Here is an 18695-nt window from a genome sequence, read left to right on the forward strand (position 1 = left end):
ATGAGATATCTCAAAATGTGCTAGTGTCTGAAGATGTTATGATGACCGTTGGAGATGTGGTGATGTTATGATTTCTGGACATTTTATGATGTTGGGAATGTTATGATGTCTAAAATGTTTGGACGTGTTATATGAAGATGTGCTGAAGTCTGGGAACATTATGATATCTGTATATGTGTTAATTCTTGGAGAATATGTTGATGTTATGGTGTCTTTAGATGTCTGGAGATGTAATATCTGAAGATGTTCTTAAGTCTGGGGATGTTCTGATATCTGGACATGATGATCATTGGAGATGTTATAATTAGATATTATTAGATCGGTGGTGATAATATGAAGTCTTACAATGTCTGGAAATGTGACAACTGAATATGTTATTATATCTGGACATATTATGATGTTTAAGATGTTACAATGTCTCAAAATGTCTAGATGTGATATCTGAAGATGTGCTGAAGTCTGCGGATGTTATGAAATCTGGACATGTTATGATCGTTGGAGATATAGTGATATTATGATGTTACACAATGTCTGGAAATGTGATATCTGAATATGTTATGATAACTGGACATGTTATGATGTCTCACAATGTCTGGAGATGTGATACATGAAGATGTGCTGAAGGTGCTGAAGTCTGGGGATGTTATGATATTTGGACATGATGATTCTTGGAGATGATGAATATTATGCCTCACAATGTCCAGAGATGTGATGATGTTGGAGATGTTATGATGTCTCACAATGTCTGGAAATGTGATATTTGAAGATATGCTGGTATCTGAAGGTATTATTTTTTCTGGTCATGTTATGATGTCTAAAATGTCTGGACACATGATATATGAAGATGTGCTGAAGTCTGGGTACATTATGATATCTGTATATGTGATGATTCTTGGAGATGTGATGATGTTGATGTTATGATGTCTCAAGATGCCTGGAGATGTAATATCTGAAGATGTTCCTAAGTCTGGGGATGTTATGATATTTGGAAGTGATGATCGTTGTAGCTGTATGATGTTGGTGATATTATGATGTCTCAATGTCTGGAAATGTAATAACTGAATAAGTTATGATATCTGGACATGTTATGATGTTTAAGTTGTTATTTTTTCTCAAAATGTCTAGATGTGATATCGGAAGATGTGCTGTAGTCTGGGGATGTTATGATATCTGGACATGTGATGATCGTTGGAGATGTGGTGATGTTATGATGTCTGGTATCTGAAGATGTTATGATTTCAGGTCATGTTAGGATGTTGGGAATGTTATGATGTCTAAAATGTCTGGACACGTGATATATGAAGATGTGCTGAAGTCTGGGTACATTATGATATCTGTATATGTGATGATTCTTGGAGATGTGATGATGTTGATGTTATGATGTCTCAAGATGTCTGGAGATGTAATATCTGAAGATGTTCTTAAGTCTGAGGATGATATCTGGATGTAATGATCGTTGGAGATGCGGTGATGTTGGTGACATGAAGTCTCGAAAGTCTCAAATGTCTGGAAATGTGATAACTGAATATGTTATGATATCTGGACATGTTATGATGTTTAAGATGTTTTGATGTCTCAAAATGTCTAGATGTGATATCGAAAGATGTGCTGAAGTCTGCAGATGTTATGATATCTGGTCATGTGATGATCGTTGGAGATGTGATGATAGTTGGAGATGTGGTGATATTATGATGTCTCAAAATGTCTCAAAATGTGATAACTGAATATGTCATGATAACTGGACATGTTATGATGTTAAGGGTGTTATGATGTCTCACAATGTCTGGAGATGTGACACATGAAGATGTGCTGAAGTCTGCATTGTTATGATATCTGGTCATGTGATGACCGTTGGAGATGTGATGATATTACGATGTCTCAATGTCTGGAAATGTGATATCTGAAGACGTTATGATAATTTGACATGTTATGATATTGGGGATGTTATGATGTCCCACAATGTCTGGAGATGTTATGCATGAAAATGTGCTGAAGTCTAGGGATGTTATCATATTTAGACATGTGATGATGATTATTATGCCTCACAATGTCCAGAGATGTGATGATGTTGGAGATGTTATGAAGTCTCACAATGTCTGGAAATTTGATATTTGAAGATATGCTGGTCTTTGAGGATGTTATGAAATCTGGACATGTGGTGATCGTTGGAGATATGGGGATATCCGTCATCAGATATGATAATGTCAGACTGAGATTATGAATTATGATGAATGATATGTAAGTAATGATCTCACCTTCTCTCCTTTACTGCCCTTTAGTCCTCTGAGCCCATCAGCACCCTAAAACACACACACATGTACAGTCAATACACACACACACACACACACACACACAGAGGTGTGATAGAGAAAGACATCAGTACTTTGACTCCTCTGGGTCCAGGATATCCCACAGGTCCCTGAACACCTGCCGCACCCTTCAGAAAACACAGACAATAACAATCAATGACGTGAACACAAGGACACTAAGATGACATCAAACACACTCTTTCACATGTGTATCTCACCGGCAGGCCTTTCTCTCCAGGTGGCCCCTCTCGTCCTGGATGACCCTGTGTGCAGTGGCATCATGAGGAACAGCAGGGGGCAGCACAGATCAATAACCACATGTGTTCAACACTCACCGGTGGGCCGTCGACACCAGGTAAGCCCTTCATTCCCTTCTTCCCCTGAGGACCCTGAGTCATACAAAGACACCTGTTAAAGTCTGCTGCACCTGAAGAGTATTCAGAGCAGGAACTGCCTCACTTTACACTGACCAGTTCACTTTCATATATGTTTAAGAGCTCCTATTAGGAGCTGTTTTGTTGGTGTGTTTCAGTCTGATGGTTTGGTGAGGGCTCATCTGGATATTTTCACTAAGTTTCTCCCTAAAACCTGCCCACAGTAGTCAGTATTAGTACATGATTTACAGTAACAAAGAGAGCGGCACCTTTTCTCCTGGTAATCCGATTGCTCCCTGAGGTCCAGGAAAACCCTGCAGAACAGAAGAGAGAGCGTCAGCAGTGTGTGTGAGTGAGAGAGAGAGAGAAACTGTGTGTGTGTATGAGTGTGTACCAGGAATCCCGGGTTCCCCTGCTGTCCTGGAGCTCCAGGTTCTCCAGGCGGCCCCTGTGTGATGTCGAGAAGAGGGTGTGATGTCATGATGATGTCAGCACATTCCCAACATGACCTGCAGCTCTAGTGTTTTCAAACGCATCTCAGATCAGCGTGTACTCACCAGATTTCCCTTTGAGCCCTGAACTCCATCAATCCCACGAATGCCCTGTCAAACACACACATACATACACGTTATCAACATGACATTAATATTAAATGATGTTTATTAACAAAGTTCGGGAGGAGCAGGTTCAGATAATTAACCTAATTAGCACAAGTGGAGAACATTCAGTTAATCAACTCAACCAGTGTCAAGAGTAACCTCTGTTCATCTGAGAGTTTATCACCACCCCATCTCCTCACTTCTAGTTCTATCTATTTTTACCCCACTGGGGGGAGTACTCTGGAGCTCGGAGCCCTCTCCCCAGACAGCACGGCAAATACGCATAACTTTTATTCTATTTAATTATATGTACATGTGAACTCATGAAATGACACTAAAGAGTCACGTGACCTTCCCTTGACTGAAGAGGTCGTATCATGAACACAATAATGAAACCCACTTACCCAGCATGAGGGGAATCATCCACTCACCTGCTGACCTGGAGGACCAGGAAGACCCCTCTGACCCGTCAACCCCGCCAGACCCTGACACACACACACACACACACACACACACACACACAGAGCACATCACTGAGGAATATCTGTTAACACACAACTGATACTGTCAATCAGTCACTGACAAACACATCAGAGGATCACTGAAGATGATGATCAACTCTTCATAAAGGTGATTAAAGGAGTGAACATATACCGGCTCTCCTGGCTGACCTCTCGGCCCCGGCTGACCATCTGAACCCTGGGAAAGAATCAAATAATCACTGAGAACTGCAAAGACAGATAGACAGATAGATAGATAGAACAGATAGATAGATAGATAGATAGATATGGGTGGTTGATCAGATGTTGCTATGTAGTTGATAGGATGTTCTGGGTGGTTGTTAGGGTGTTGCTATGCAGTTGATAAGCTTGTCTTGGGTGGTTGATCAGGTGTTGCTATGCAGTTGATAAGATGTTCTAAGTGGTTGTTAGGGTGTTGCTATGCAGTTGATAGGCTTGTCCTGGCTGGTTGATCGGGTGTTGCTATGTAGTTGATAGGATGTTCTGGGTGGTTGTTAGGGTGTTGCTATGCAGTTGATAAGCTTGTCTTGAGTGGTTAATCAGGTGTTGCTATGCAGTTGATAAGATGTTCTAAGTGGTTGTTAGGGTGTTGCTATGCAGTTGATAGCATGTTCCTGGTGGTTGTTAGGGTGTTGCTATGCAGCTGATAGGCTTGTCTTGGGTGGTTGATCAGGTGTTGCTATGCAGTTGATAGGATGTTCTAAGTGGTTGTTAGGGTGTTGCTATGCAGTTGATAGGCATGTTCTGGGAGGTTGATTGGGTGTTGCTATGCAGTTGATAGCATGTTTCTGGTGGTTGTTAGGGTGTTGCTATGCAGTTGATAGGCATGTCCTGGGTGGTTGATCAGGTGTTGCTATGCAGCTGCTTAGATGTTCTAGATGGTTGTTAGGGTGTTGCTATGCAGCTGATAGGATGTTCTGGGTGGTTGATAATGTGTTGCTATGCAGTTGCTAGGGTGTTCTGGGTGGTTGATAGGTGTTGTAATGCAGTTAAAAAAAAATTACAAAATGTTCACTTACTTTTTCTCCAGGGGCTCCTGGAGGACCGACTGGCCCTTTCTTTCCTGGATCTCCCTGCACACACACACACACACACACACACACACACACACACATATTTCTGACCTTCATGAACATTCATTCATATTGAGGTTCATGTGTGTAAATGGAGAGTGTTTTACCCGGTGACCCTTGTTTCCAGGCAGACCAGGTAAGCCATCAAACCCTCTGTCACCCTGATAATGACACACACACAGGTTTGTTTTTGTGAACTGTGGGGACATTCCATAGACGTAATGGTTTTTATACTGTACAAACCGTATTTTTTCTCCCCCTACACTAACCCTACCCATCACAGGAAACTGTGCACATTTTCACTTTCTCACAAAAACTCATTCTGTATGATTTATAAGCCTTTTGAAAAATGGGGACATGGAGTAATGTCCTCATATGTCACCCTCTCCCTGTAATACCTGTCATACCCATGTCATTATACAAATTTGTGTCCTGATATGTCACAAACACACACACACACACACACACACACACACACACACACACACACACACACAGAAATCATACAGGCTCACACATGAGACCAAATGAGATCATTTACTGTGCCTTCATCCTCTGACCTTCATCAGCACATTCATCTTCATATTCAATGTCTCATTCGTCTCCTCTAACATCTCATGTTTAAATCATTATTAGGTACAGTGTGTGTTTGATGGGTCAGAAAATAGCATAAATGATGTTTGATCTGTCAAAGTCCATCTGCGTGAGGTCAAACCCATTTCAAGAGTCAAATAAAGCATTACTTACACATGACAGAATAACTTACTTTAGTTCCTGTTTCTCCTGGTTCACCTCTGCTTCCGTCAATCCCACCACGACCCTGAACACACACACACACACACACACACACACACACACACACACACACACTGGTGTATTTCAGGTGTTCAGGCAGGTGTCTGCTGGTGTGTTTTGTGCGCAGATGAGACTCACCCTCTTGCCTGGTTTACCGTTGAGTCCTGGAGCCCCCGGCAGCCCACGAGGACCCTGAACACACACACACACACACACACACACACTCATCATCATCATCATATCAGAATGATTTCTGAAGGATCATGTGACACTGAAGACTGGAGTAATGATGCTGAAAATTCAGCTTTGATCACAGGAATAAATTACACTTTACTATATATTCACATAGAAAACAGCTGTTTTACTTTGGAATAATATTTCACTGTTTGGTGAGCAGAAGAGACTCAAAAACATAAAAAAATCATAATTATTCCAAACTTAGGTATTGTGTGTACATATGTAGAGTGAATATGAATATCTGATGAACATCATAATCTCGTACCGGTGGTCCTGTGAGTCCATGATCACCCTTCAGACCCCGCGGCCCTGGAGAACCCTGACAAACACACAATCACAAACACACAGTTACAAACATACACTTCTTCACTCAGTTTAAAAGTCATTTATAACCAATAAAGCACATTAAACTGAAAGTAAACGGACATGGCAAGACTGACACTCAATCTGACCATTTGAGCCCTGCTGATTTGGTCTTTATTTGTTCTTTTGTTTTTATACTTGTTCGTTTGTTTGTGTAATTGTCCAGATGAGCGTAAAACTGTAAATGATGAACCCTGTTGACATGCACAGTCTCAGCTGACTGTATAATACAGAGCATAAACACACAGGAGCACTAGAGGGCGCCAAACACACACACACACACACACACACACACACACACACACACACACACACACACACACTGACATCACCTCATGACCTCATGACAAACATCTAAATATATAGATTTTCCATAGACTACTTGATTTTATATAGAGGTTTTTACAGCTAATACAGACTAGCCTAACACTGACCTTAATAGAAAACATACATTTTTTATTACAAACATTTTTACAAAACAAAAATCCAATTTTTAACATCATAATGTTTGAACATCATGTATTCCTTGTTCAGACACACTCACCAGCGGTCCCGGGCGTCCGGTGAGTCCTAACGGTCCCGGCGGTCCTTTCAGAGACAGCTGAGACACAAACATCAGGATGAATGTTCATCAATGTGATTCGAATCATTTTAAAAGTGCATTAGGAAAAATGAGAATTATGAGCAAATGAGTTCGAATTAGCATTAATGTAGTTACTAGCAGTGCATTAGAAGTAACATGCATTACGTAATCAGATTACTTTTTTGATGTAACAGTAATATAACGCAATACTTTATACATTTACACATTAATATTTGAGTTACTTTGCACATTTCTTTTCAGTCTATTTCACTTAAACATTTTTTAAACCACTGTAATAAAATTCTCTCTATCCTTCATAACGTAGTCGCTTATACATGCACACTCATGCACGTGCAGGAACAGACAAAAATGCAAAAAGTAACATTACGTACAACTTTCAGTTAAAAGAGTTGTACAGTAGGTAATATGACCCATAATGTTAAGAGATCTTTTGTATGGCGCACATCTCTCAAGAGGTCAGGAAATATTGAATAATATAAGTGTTCAGAATATAATAATATTTTATATGTGTGTGTGTGTTACGTAGGGTATGTCGTTGAATACATTACTGCATTAAACACTAGGAATCAAGAATTTCTCAGTAAAAAATACATCTGCAAGTCCTGAAACAGATCAAGTTTTATCCAGGTAAGAAAAGGTAACACAAAAGTAACGTAATAGGTAACTTTCCATAAAAAGTAATTATGTAATGAAAGTATTTACTTTTTTAGGAAGTAACACAATATTGTAATGGATTACTTTTCATAAAATATTAACTATGTAACGCAAGTAGTTACTTTTTTTGGGAGTAAAAGGGAGTTTTGTAACGGATTAATTTTAAAAAATAAGTTTTCCCAACACTAGTTACTAAGGCATCAGAATCAAGAGTTGGCGTTCTGACGTAGAACCTGGAAGTGCTGAAAGTAAACAGCGTAGGAGAATGACAGGGGAGAGACGATTTGTTGAATAAAGTCGTTATTTTTGTTTTGTTTTTGCACACAAAAGTATTCTCGTCTCTTCATAACATTAAGGTTGAACCACTGCAGTCATGTGACTGTTTTAATGATGTCTTTAGTACCTTTCTGGACCTTGAATGTGGTCATTTCTATGGGAGATTCATTTTTGAGTGAACTAACCCTTTAAAATTCTGATATTTAGCAAATCATCTTCAGGGGAAAAATACTGCCTCCAAATAATCAAAAACATTTCTGGAATTGGTCTAGACTTATTCAAACATCAGGTATAGTTAGTGTAGAGTTAGTGTCTGACCTTGGTGTGCTGCAGGATGGCTTGAGCTTGAGCTTCTTGAGCCGATATGACGGGACCCAGACGAGCATCACCACCAGACTGAAACTAACACACACACACACACACACACACAAATACATATGATCCGGACCAGACTCACATATGAACCGGCTGATTTATGGCTCATTTAACTTTTAAACAACAGTGTATTTGTCAATTCAAATGAAGTTCCAATACAAATGTGACACACACCGGTAACATCAGCAGGTTGCCTGGAGGTCCAGGTATCCCATCAGCCCCTGCAAGTCCTTGACGGCCCTCAGGACCCTAATGAGAGACAGACAGTGTAATATTGTGTTATATCAGTCATGAACCTGACGATCATGAGGAGTGTGTGTCCGTGTGTCTCACCGGGTCTCCTGGATCTCCGATCGGTCCCGGGGGTCCCATTGGACCGTGTTCACCCGGCGGCCCCTGCGGGAAACAAGCCAAACACACCATCTGTCACTGACACACACATTAAACATGGTAAACGCAGTCATGTGATGTCTCGGGTGAGGTTACCTCAGCACCAGGCAGGCCCGGGGGTCCCATAATCAGAGTACCCTCTCCCAACACCGCTGGCTCTCCCTTCTCTCCCTTCTCTGGGCCGAGTGACGACTGAATGAAAGAGTCTTCATATTGTCAGAATTTATTTAGGCTTAGTCTTGTGCAAATTTACACTGCAAAGGCGGCACAGAAGCGCTTCAGAAGTGGCAATTAATGCAAACTGTTTATTGCTGATCAGAGGAGGCATGAATGCATTTACACTTTAACTGCATACTGTTAAACTAGGAGCTGATGTGCGTCACAGCAGGAATAATTCAGGCTGGTTTTTATGCTGCATTGTGTCAATACACAGAATTTTGAGCAGGCACAGAGCAGCCTTAACTCTGCAGTGTAAAGAGGCCTTTAGTCCTGTGCCAAATATCCCTTTTAATTTGAATCATATTTAGTCAACCTATCCTGTTTTTTGTTTAGTTAAGTTTTAGTTGACTGAAAGTCTGGGAATTTTAGTCTAGTTTTTGTCAATGAAAATTTAGTCATATTTTAGTCATGCAGCATAATGGTTAAACTGATAATCACAAAGATTTTGCTCGAAATTGTGATCTTGATTACTGGAATTTCTTTTTATGTTTCATCAGAATTACTGCACTTTCACCTACAAGCATGAATCAAGAGATTGTCGACTCATGGGTTATTTTGACTCAACTAGTTTCCTGATTTATAATATTATCATATAAATGAACACACTCTCTACATTATGTGACTCAAAAGTTTCTCTCAAAAGCTGAAACAGTGACATTTCTAATAGTAAATCTGATATTTCTAAATTCTAAATTACGTTAATTTTTTTCTATTAAAACATCAATTAAAAGACTTTGTATTGTCACACAGAGGTCGCATGAGTGCATTTATTCCATCACCTCAATCATAAACAAAAAAGTTCAGATTTATGTTTGGATTTATTACAGTTTTATCGTATTAGTTTGTCTTTTTTTGTCAACAATATTGCATGTTAATATACTGTAGTCACATAGTGTTTAATGATGTCGATGCTGTATTAGTCATAGAAAAAAGTCGTTAACATTTTTCATCATAGTTTTCGTTAATGAAATTAAGACTAGAATGAAGAGGACAGATCATTAGACAGGTGAAGGAGAGACAGATGGGTACCTGTCCGTTGAAGAACTGCTCCTGTCTCTCTGCCGGCCGGAAGTCGTACTCGTCATACTCGTGATACTCAGTGTACTCCTTAAAATACTCCGTCTCGTTCTCAGAGTCCTCGTACTCCACTATCTGACACACACACACACACACACACACACACACACACACAGCATTAGAATATCACCGTAAAAGATACTGTCAAAACCTTTACTCAATTAAAAGTCTAAAAATACTTGAGTGAAGGTTTAAAAAGTATTCACATTTAAGTTTACTGAAGTGTTTAAGTATTGTACACAAGTACTTAAGTATTTAAAAGTAAACAGTAAACTTTAAAAAAGAGGAAGAGGAAAGAGGAAAAGAGGAAGAATTTTTCTAATTGATCTAAAATAACGGTTTTCTTATTGTTGGAGTTTCTCATTGACATTGGGAAAATTATGAAATGTATTTTTTAGTGAACTATTCTTCTAATTCTGATTTGGTGATCTATTCCTCTAAATGCTGCTTTATCTGTATTTAATTACACTACAATAATTAGTGATTCTTCAAATTCTTACTAACTAATATTCTAACTAACTTTTCTACTCTGCTGGTATTTATTTACTACTAATACTAAACATTTCATTGGCTGTTCAAGTAAAATACCTCATACTCGGTGACATTGTCTCCTGCAGTCGAGACAGAGAGGTCACTGTAAAGGTCACTGTAAAGGTCATCGTCAAACTCCTCTTCGACTGGCTTCCTCGGCGGCTTCTTGACCTGCATCACCATGACAACAGATACCATAGAAACACACAATATCAACAACACAAAACTGTCATGATGGAGCGCACTTTTTATACAATATTTTTCCATTCATTTTTTTTCATAGGAATTTTAACAAGTCTTTGCTAAAACATCATAAGCCATGAAACAAACCAACTAGCTACGAGGAGAATCACAAAAGAAGCAAAAAAGTGTTTTTAAAGATACAAAAATGTGAAACTAAACAGCTATAGTGAGGGAAAGAACTACAATCCCATGAAGCACTGCAAATGACATCATCAACTTAAAAACATGGAGGAATACAAAACGATTGATTTAAAGATGCTAATTATATCTATAGACGCTATATATTTTATATTTATTACAAAACATGCACATATATATATATATATATATATTTAAATAAATTTGAGACTATTATGTCATTGTCAAGATTTGCTTGTTGGGTTTTCCTGATTGGTGGTGATTTCTCTGCAGAATCATGGGTAATGTAGTTTTTCACCAGGAATTCTGCAGTTAAATGTGATTATTTAAAACATAAGTATAAATATCGTGGATTAATGGCTTCAACAAAAGCAAATATCATCGATTAACAATCTCGTAGCTCACAGTAGATCTGTCTTTTTAATGGTTCATGAGTTTATTGTGGAGAAGATAATTCTGTCTCAGTGTTTGTCTCGTCTCTCTGCTGCGGCTGTCAATCAGACATACAGTATCTGGCTCGAGTCCTTAACAACATGTTTAACACTGAGCCCCAAACCGAGCCAAAGAACAGACATGAATATTAATGAGACACAGAGAGCTGCAGGTGTTTCGTACTCATTATCTATGCAGAAAGACTGGTGAATATGAATGAAGTGCGCCCCTGCTGTGGGCGGGGTTACCTCCACGGGGTCCAGTGATAGGCTGTTGTACATGAGGGCGGAGTCACAGTCGGGAATGTGGGTGTGGCAGTAATCAGCAGCAGCTCTGGGATCTGGAGCGATTAACAGCTGCTGAATCTCACCCTGAAACACACACACACACACACACACCAACACTGGTTAAACCATTTATTTCTTCTTGACATTTTGTGATTTTTTCTCTCATTTAGGCTCATGAATTTGTGAACTCACTGACCCCGTCTGTAATCAGTCCTCACTCACTCACTCTCACCTCAAACACTTCTTCATCCAGAAGTCTCGTCCCGAACACCGTCACTCCGTCCGTACTGACCCTAGGCTCCGGCCCTCGAGGGAGGTCAAGGGTCGCCACCTTCTGACAGTCCAGGTAAAGCGTGACCTTCTGACCTTCCACACTGTAGGCCACTCTGTGCCACCTGTACGGTCACAGTGAGGTTAATCTCACATCTCCATCCACCAGCACACGCTCAGACCCAACAACATCTGCAGGCTGATTTATGGCTTTTAAAGAGTCAAATATGATCATCATTTACTCATTCTCATGTCGCTCAAACCTGCATGACTTTCTTTCTTTCTGTGAAACACAAATGATTTTATAAAAAAGTAAATGAGCAATAGGGCTGTTCAATCCCAAAATAATGTCCACTCATGCTTAATATTTGAAATCTTCTGAAGTCACATGATGGTTTGTGTGTTTATTCATTCATGATCTTCTGCTCCAATGAACTGAACTCAAACACCAGTTCAATTCACGAACGAATCAAACAGTTCCTTCAAGCTTTGACTCAAAAGAACAATCCATTAATGAATCAGACATTGAACAACTCTCATGAATGTATAATGATAATAATAACTTTACAGCTGAAATTGAATTTGTTTCATAACTAATTAATTTGAACACTGTTATGTTCCTGTTTATTTCTGTGAAGTTGCTTTTAATAAATCTGTATTGTATAAAGCGCTATACAACTAAAGCTGACTTGACTTTACAGAGATATTCACAGATGAATTGAATCATATGAATTCAGAAGAGTCATATTCACCACCTTTATGATGCTCTTATATCATTTTGAAGTCAAAAATCCCTCTTTTGTGATTCACAGAAGAAAGAAAGTCAAATGATCATGAATATTCATGTTTGGGTGAATTATTAATTTCATATAACTTCAGAACAACAAATATATCTACACTGGCTGTAGGTTCAGGTTCACTGCAAAACATGATGTTCTTCCTCAGTGTTTCTGTCTTGTTTTGCAACACAATTATCTAAACATTCTTAAATCAAGATACATTTACTGGAGAAGAGAAATGACTGAAGATATTAAAGGGTTAGTTCATCCAAAAATGAAAATTCTGTCATTAATTACTCCCCCTCATGTCGTTCCACACCAGTAAGACCTTCGTTCATCTTCAGAACACAAATGAAGATATTTTTTATTAAATCAGAGTGATTTCTGTCCCTCCATTGACAGTCTATGCAACTACCACTTTGACTCTTCAAAAACTTCATAAAGAGATCATAAAACTAATCCATATGAATGATAGATCCATACGATGCTAGATGAAGGAATCAAGTGGACATTTAGAGAACCGCTGAGGTTCATTCTGGTGTTGCGCAGCACGTTTGAGCTTCCTCAAGAGGTTTGTTCTCGCGTGTCAAGCAGGTTTGGTTGAGCTTCTGTTTATCTGTGAATAAATTCATCATATAAAGCGATCCAGTTTCTTCAACCTCTCGATTCATGTGGATTAGTTTTACGATCTCTTTATGAACTTCTTGAAACATCAAAGTGGTAGTTGTACTGTATCTTCTCTTGTGTTTCGAAGTCTTACAGGTCTGGAACAACACAAGGGTGAGTAAATGATGACAGAATTTCTATCACTGTCCCTTTAAGTGTTTTTTCTAAAAAATCTATTAGAATGAAGTGAGTTTATCAGCCGTGATTTAATTTATTCTGCTACCAAACGTGTTTGATGACAGAAGGGCTACTGAGATACAGCTGGTCATGTGACCTCAAGATGGCCCTTTGATGAGTGAACGATGATGTCAGCAGTGTTCTGGTGATGTCACTCACTTGCCATCCGCTAAATTGACCTTTTTGAATATGGGGTAGAGGTCCGGCGTGGGCTGGCCGTTCTGGTCCTCGTAGAGGAAGACGGGTGAGCGTCCGAGCTCGACGCCCAACTGCTGCACACCCTCACTGTCATACATCGACAGCAGGAAACACTGAGCGCCGCGCCGCGCCCGCACCGTCACCAACACCGAGAAATCCGCCGGGAACACAGAGTCTGCAACACACGCGTTCAGACGTTTGGAACAGTTTTAATGTTTCTGAAAGACTTTTCTGCTCACCAAGGCTGCATTTACTTGATCAAAAATATACGTGTGTTACACACCTGGAAAGAGCTGACTGGTCGGAACACTGACTTGGATTTTCTTCTCAATCTTATAAGCGAGATCCGCCTCCTCTGTGCCCCGCCTACTGGTACACAGCCCCGCCTCCAAGGACACGCCCTCCATGGAATCTGATAGGTCCAGGATCTTCAGCACATCGACGGGATCGGCTGCTGGAGACGACACTTTCAGTTAAAGTCTTATGAACAGACTTCACATCTGTCTGTCTGTCTCTGCTGTGAAAACACGCCGACACGATGACTGACAGCAGGTGAAAGACGATCGCAACTGTATGTGTGTGTATGTGTGTGTGTGTGTGTGTCTGCAGGTATCAGCATGCAGGTCTGGACTGGTCATGAGTCTCTTCACATGTACCTGAATCTGCCGCACACACACACACACACACACACACTTCTCATTAAAGTTCTCAGAATGAGTAGCATGTCTTTAACACATACAGAAAAATCTCTCATCTCTCAGTAGAAAATCTTAACTCATTTGGAAAGACTTTCACAACAAACTACAGATCAAAGACACAACAGCAGCTGCAGGGGAGTGAGTGTGAGTGAGTGAGTGTGTGTGTGTGTGTGTACATGCGAGTGTGTGTTTGTCTGGGAGCCAGATGTGAATGACGACATGAGGGTGAATTAAGAAATGCAGTCCAGACTCTCAGACATTTTACTTTTGTGTTTTTATGAAGGGCTTCTTTCACACACACACACACACACACACACACACACACACACACACACACACACACACACGTAACCCAGTAAACTGCAGAGAGACAGGCCTCATGATGACACAACATCACTAACGGATGTGAGACAGGTGCGTCTTCAGCGTCTTTGTCTGCACACTCCTCTGACCCCGCTGACCTTCACCTTTGACCTTTCACTTTCATTCTTTATTCAGTTTCAGACTCTCTTTGTTCAGGCACTTTCAGAGTCACAGATATTTCACACTTCTACACCCTCTTGTGCTCTTACTGATTATGTGAACGTTACTTTTGAAAGTTCTCTGAATGTTCTGAAGCGATGTTAGAGGAACATCCAACTAAAACATTTCAGAAAAAAACTTCCATAAATGATATAAAAATGTTTTCATTCTAACGTTTTGAGAACATTATTAAAGACCAGATAACTTTGAATGAACGTTTTGTCAACATTATTGGAAGAACGTTTGTTCATAACTTAGAAAGAACCTTGACAGAACGTTCTGAGAACATTCCCTGTTAGTTTTGACTGCATCCACAATGAGCACGTGAGTATTACAGTATTTCACACTGCGAATGAACCTGGAGTCGTATACTAGCTCCTATCATTTCTGCCATACAAATACATCAGAGAAATAGTATTAGTAAGAGATTCCAGACGGTGTTCCTGCATTTGCACGCTGCGTGTGCGCTGAAACCTGTATGTAGACAAGTTCAGCACTCGACCAACAGCTACAACACAACCGACAATGAGAAAAAGCTAAAAACCTGTATATTAGGAAGCAAGTGAACATTTTGTCCTCACAGTTGATGTGTTAGAAGCAGGAAAAATGGGCAAGTGTAAGGATTTGAGCGAGTTTGACAAGGGCCAAATTGTGACGGCTAGACGACTGGGTCAGAGCATCTCCAAAACTGCAGTGGTCAGTATCTATCAAAAGTGGTCCAAGGAAGGAACAGTGGTGAACCGGCGACAGGGTCATGGGCGGCCGAGGCTCATTGATGCACGTGGGGAGTGAAGGCTGGCCCGTGTGGTCCGATCCAACAAACGAGCTACTGTAGCTCAAATTGCTCAAGAAGTTAATGCTGGTTCTGATAGAAAGGTGTCAGAATACACAGTGCATCAGTTTGTTGTGTATGAAGCTGCATAGACACAGACCAGTCAGGGTGCCCATGCTGACCCCTGTCCACCGCCAAAAGCGGATAATGTGTCCTGCCACAAAGCAAAAATGGTTCAGGAATGGTTTGAGGAGCACAACAACGAGTTTGAGGTGTTGACTTGGCCTCCAAATTCCCCAGATCTCAATCCAATCGAGCATCTGTGGGATGTTCTGAACAAACATGTCCGATCCATGGAGGCTCCACCTCACAACTTAAAGGATCTGCTGCTAACATCTTGGTCCAGATACCACAGCACACCTTCAGGGGTCTAGAGGAGTCCATGCCTCGACGGGTCAGGGCTGTTTCGGCAGCAAAAGGGGGACCAACACAATATTAGGAAGGTGGTCATAATGTTATGCCTGATCAGCAGTACTTCACTCAAACTACAGTTTAAAAGCATTTTAACAGCAGTCCAGGTGTTGATTGTGCAGCGCAGCATCACTGTACTCCACACGACTGCATAGATTACAGTACTACTGCAATTACACTGGAGTTTCACTGCAGTTCATTTCTGAAAGTGAATATATTTATCTTTGGGTGAACTCACCCTTTAACCTCGGCATGAAAGGCTTAAAGAGGTCTTGAGACTTTCAATCTGACCTTCGAAGATCTACAAGAGGTCAAGATCTCAGGAAACTGCCAGCACTCAGAGGTGGAGGGAGTTCAGATGAAAGCTTTATCCTGCAGTCAGATCTCCCCTCACTCGAACACACGGCTCACAAGGAAAATTACAAACCATCCGCTCACCTGAGAAGACGTCCAGAAGCACATCCTGAGGAACTCCTGACGAACATGCCGATGCTTGTGCATCACACCATCAAATCAACTGCCGTCTGGATGCTTGACAATGCTTACCAAGAGCCCAGAAACCAAAATACTGATCTGAAGAACCTAATAAAAACATCAAGGACTATTCTCCAAAATAACAAGAACCCTGCACAGCCAAACATCAGTCTCCATAAGAAGAGGGCTCTGTACTGAACTGAAGAAGCTTTAGCTCCAGACCAAACCGTTTCTGATTGGTTTTTAAGGGTTTGGGGGGGTTAATCATTCAGAAGGTTAAATAAAGCTAAAGTTTGCCAAAAAACGACTTACTCATCCTCATGCTGTTGAACATAAAAGAAGATATTTTGAAGAACGCTGGGAACCAAACAACACTGACTTCTACTGTATGGACAAATATCTTCTTTTGCGTTCTACTGAAGAAAGAAAGTCATTCAGGTTTGGGATGTCATGATGAGAAGACTTTAATTTTTGGTTGGACTATCCATTTTCTAAAATTCTTCAATTCTATTATTCTGGAATACATTCTTATTTATTACGAGATGCCAAACAACTAGATTAAAATAATCTGAAGTTCTTCAGAAGTTACAACCATTGCAGTAACATGAAAATGGTGCCTGGACCCAATAATCTTCTTCAAAAGATGTAATCTAATTAAATAAATTATTGCAAACACAAACTTATATCACATTACATTCAGCAGAACACAGTCATGCAATGCTTTTAACAGCACTGTAGCTGAACCGTGGGTGAGGTCAGAGGTCAGCGCTGACAGACGAGACCCTACAGATCAAACATGTTCTTATCCAGTTGTTAAGACTGATGTTCAAATATTCAAGTATTATCAGAAAGCTGATATGACGCATCCTATATGACAGTGACAGTTCATGTCATGACTGTGATTATGACATCACTCATGACATCATCACTCGGCTGAACTCAAAACTCTTCACCTGCAGACAGAAAAACGGGTTTAATGACTAAAACATCCAGATGCTGCTGCATTTGCACACCACACGGAACAGCAGAGAGCGTTTATCCGGAGCACACTGGAACGCCGGACAGTTTCAGACGTGTTGGGAATGTGTGGAAAATGCCCTGCGCTCTCGTTTTTCTTCTGAAAGTCTTTCAGTTCATTAATACCCACCTGATGGCCCTGAGTAACTTCAGCTGAGGTCTGAACGTGTGCGGTTCTGAGGAGGATCGAGACATTATTGTCCTGTTCTGAGAGCCTCAGGGAACTGCTTCCCTTACGAAAATTTACAACTTTTGACATAGTAAAACAGTTTTGATTACCATTTGTACAATATAGTTAAACTATGTTTTTTGTAGCAAAACCATGGTTAGTTCATGGTTACCATGGAATAACTACAAGAACCATGGTTTTTGGTTAATTTTCATAAGGGTTTATCAGAGAAAAATGCCATCACAGAAGTAGCACGCTCTCACGGCATTGTAACGCTCAATAAAGAAGCTATATTGGTATTTCTGTAAAGACCCATTACTTCAAAAAGACACAGCGCAGGCCTGAAAAGATCCCGTCAGAGAGACAGTGAATGAGAAACAGCTGCTGCTGGATGATCAGTTCCAGAACAAGAGCAACTCTCTCTAGTCTAGACCCCTACAGACTTACAAAAACCTCTCAAGAACCATCATATTCCTGATGAATGAAGAAATAGTTCAGTACCATGACCATACTATCATTATGGGGGATTTCTACCTACTCTGCTACTTGTCTGTCTGTCTAAAAATGGTATTTTATTTTAAAACAACATTTCAGTAAACAAATTAGTCATATTACAAGTTCATCAGAGTGTTTTACAGATACATGAATCGGGTTCCCCTGAATGTCGAGCGAAACATCGACATAACGTGACAGGGAATCTGTTCATTAATTATCACTTCATTATTTATTTACTTATCATCACAAATATATCAGAAAATACTGTTATCGTGAGAAGACTGAGTCTCGACAGTTACTGACACACTGCAAAAAATGCTCTTCTTATTTAGTATTTTTGTCTTGTTTCTGGTCTAAAAAGTCTTAAATCCACATGCTTTTGAGTAAAATGACATAAGATATTTTTCATGTTTTCTGAAAGAAAAAAAAAGCAAAATTATCTGCAAATGAGGTAAAATAATCTTGTTACTGTTTGAAATCTTTTTTTTTT

At 40.1% G+C, this 18695-nt stretch overlaps 1 protein-coding gene across 2 annotated transcripts in view; it reads right to left on the reverse strand.

Annotated features, from left to right (window-relative positions):
• The window catches only part of col5a3b (collagen, type V, alpha 3b), a 32696-nt gene that overhangs the window by 13175 nt on the left and 826 nt on the right, over window positions 1-18695 (reverse strand). Inside the window, exons 2-26 of one of the 2 annotated variants that reach the window (XM_051904005.1) lie at window positions 13871-14038; window positions 13549-13762; window positions 11730-11892; window positions 11459-11581; window positions 10455-10568; window positions 9819-9941; window positions 8667-8762; window positions 8514-8576; window positions 8355-8429; window positions 8124-8207; window positions 6816-6872; window positions 6174-6227; window positions 5810-5863; window positions 5643-5696; window positions 4984-5037; window positions 4823-4876; window positions 3937-3981; window positions 3714-3767; window positions 3241-3285; window positions 3078-3131; window positions 2953-2997; window positions 2645-2698; window positions 2528-2572; window positions 2384-2437; window positions 2256-2300 (exon numbers count right to left, since the gene is read on the reverse strand). In XM_051904005.1, the coding sequence (XP_051759965.1) occupies window positions 2256-2300; window positions 2384-2437; window positions 2528-2572; window positions 2645-2698; window positions 2953-2997; window positions 3078-3131; window positions 3241-3285; window positions 3714-3767; window positions 3937-3981; window positions 4823-4876; window positions 4984-5037; window positions 5643-5696; window positions 5810-5863; window positions 6174-6227; window positions 6816-6872; window positions 8124-8207; window positions 8355-8429; window positions 8514-8576; window positions 8667-8762; window positions 9819-9941; window positions 10455-10568; window positions 11459-11581; window positions 11730-11892; window positions 13549-13762; window positions 13871-14038 (1991 nt within the window). Of the gene's footprint in view, window positions 1-2255; window positions 2301-2383; window positions 2438-2527; window positions 2573-2644; window positions 2699-2952; window positions 2998-3077; window positions 3132-3240; window positions 3286-3713; window positions 3768-3936; window positions 3982-4822; window positions 4877-4983; window positions 5038-5642; window positions 5697-5809; window positions 5864-6173; window positions 6228-6815; window positions 6873-8123; window positions 8208-8354; window positions 8430-8513; window positions 8577-8666; window positions 8763-9818; window positions 9942-10454; window positions 10569-11458; window positions 11582-11729; window positions 11893-13548; window positions 13763-13870; window positions 14042-18695 lie in introns of both variants that reach the window. The other variant, XM_051903997.1, reaches the window with a different exon arrangement.

This window comes from Ctenopharyngodon idella, chromosome 1 (genome assembly GCF_019924925.1).
Source record: "Ctenopharyngodon idella isolate HZGC_01 chromosome 1, HZGC01, whole genome shotgun sequence".
Classification (NCBI taxonomy): Eukaryota; Metazoa; Chordata; class Actinopteri; order Cypriniformes; family Xenocyprididae; genus Ctenopharyngodon; species Ctenopharyngodon idella.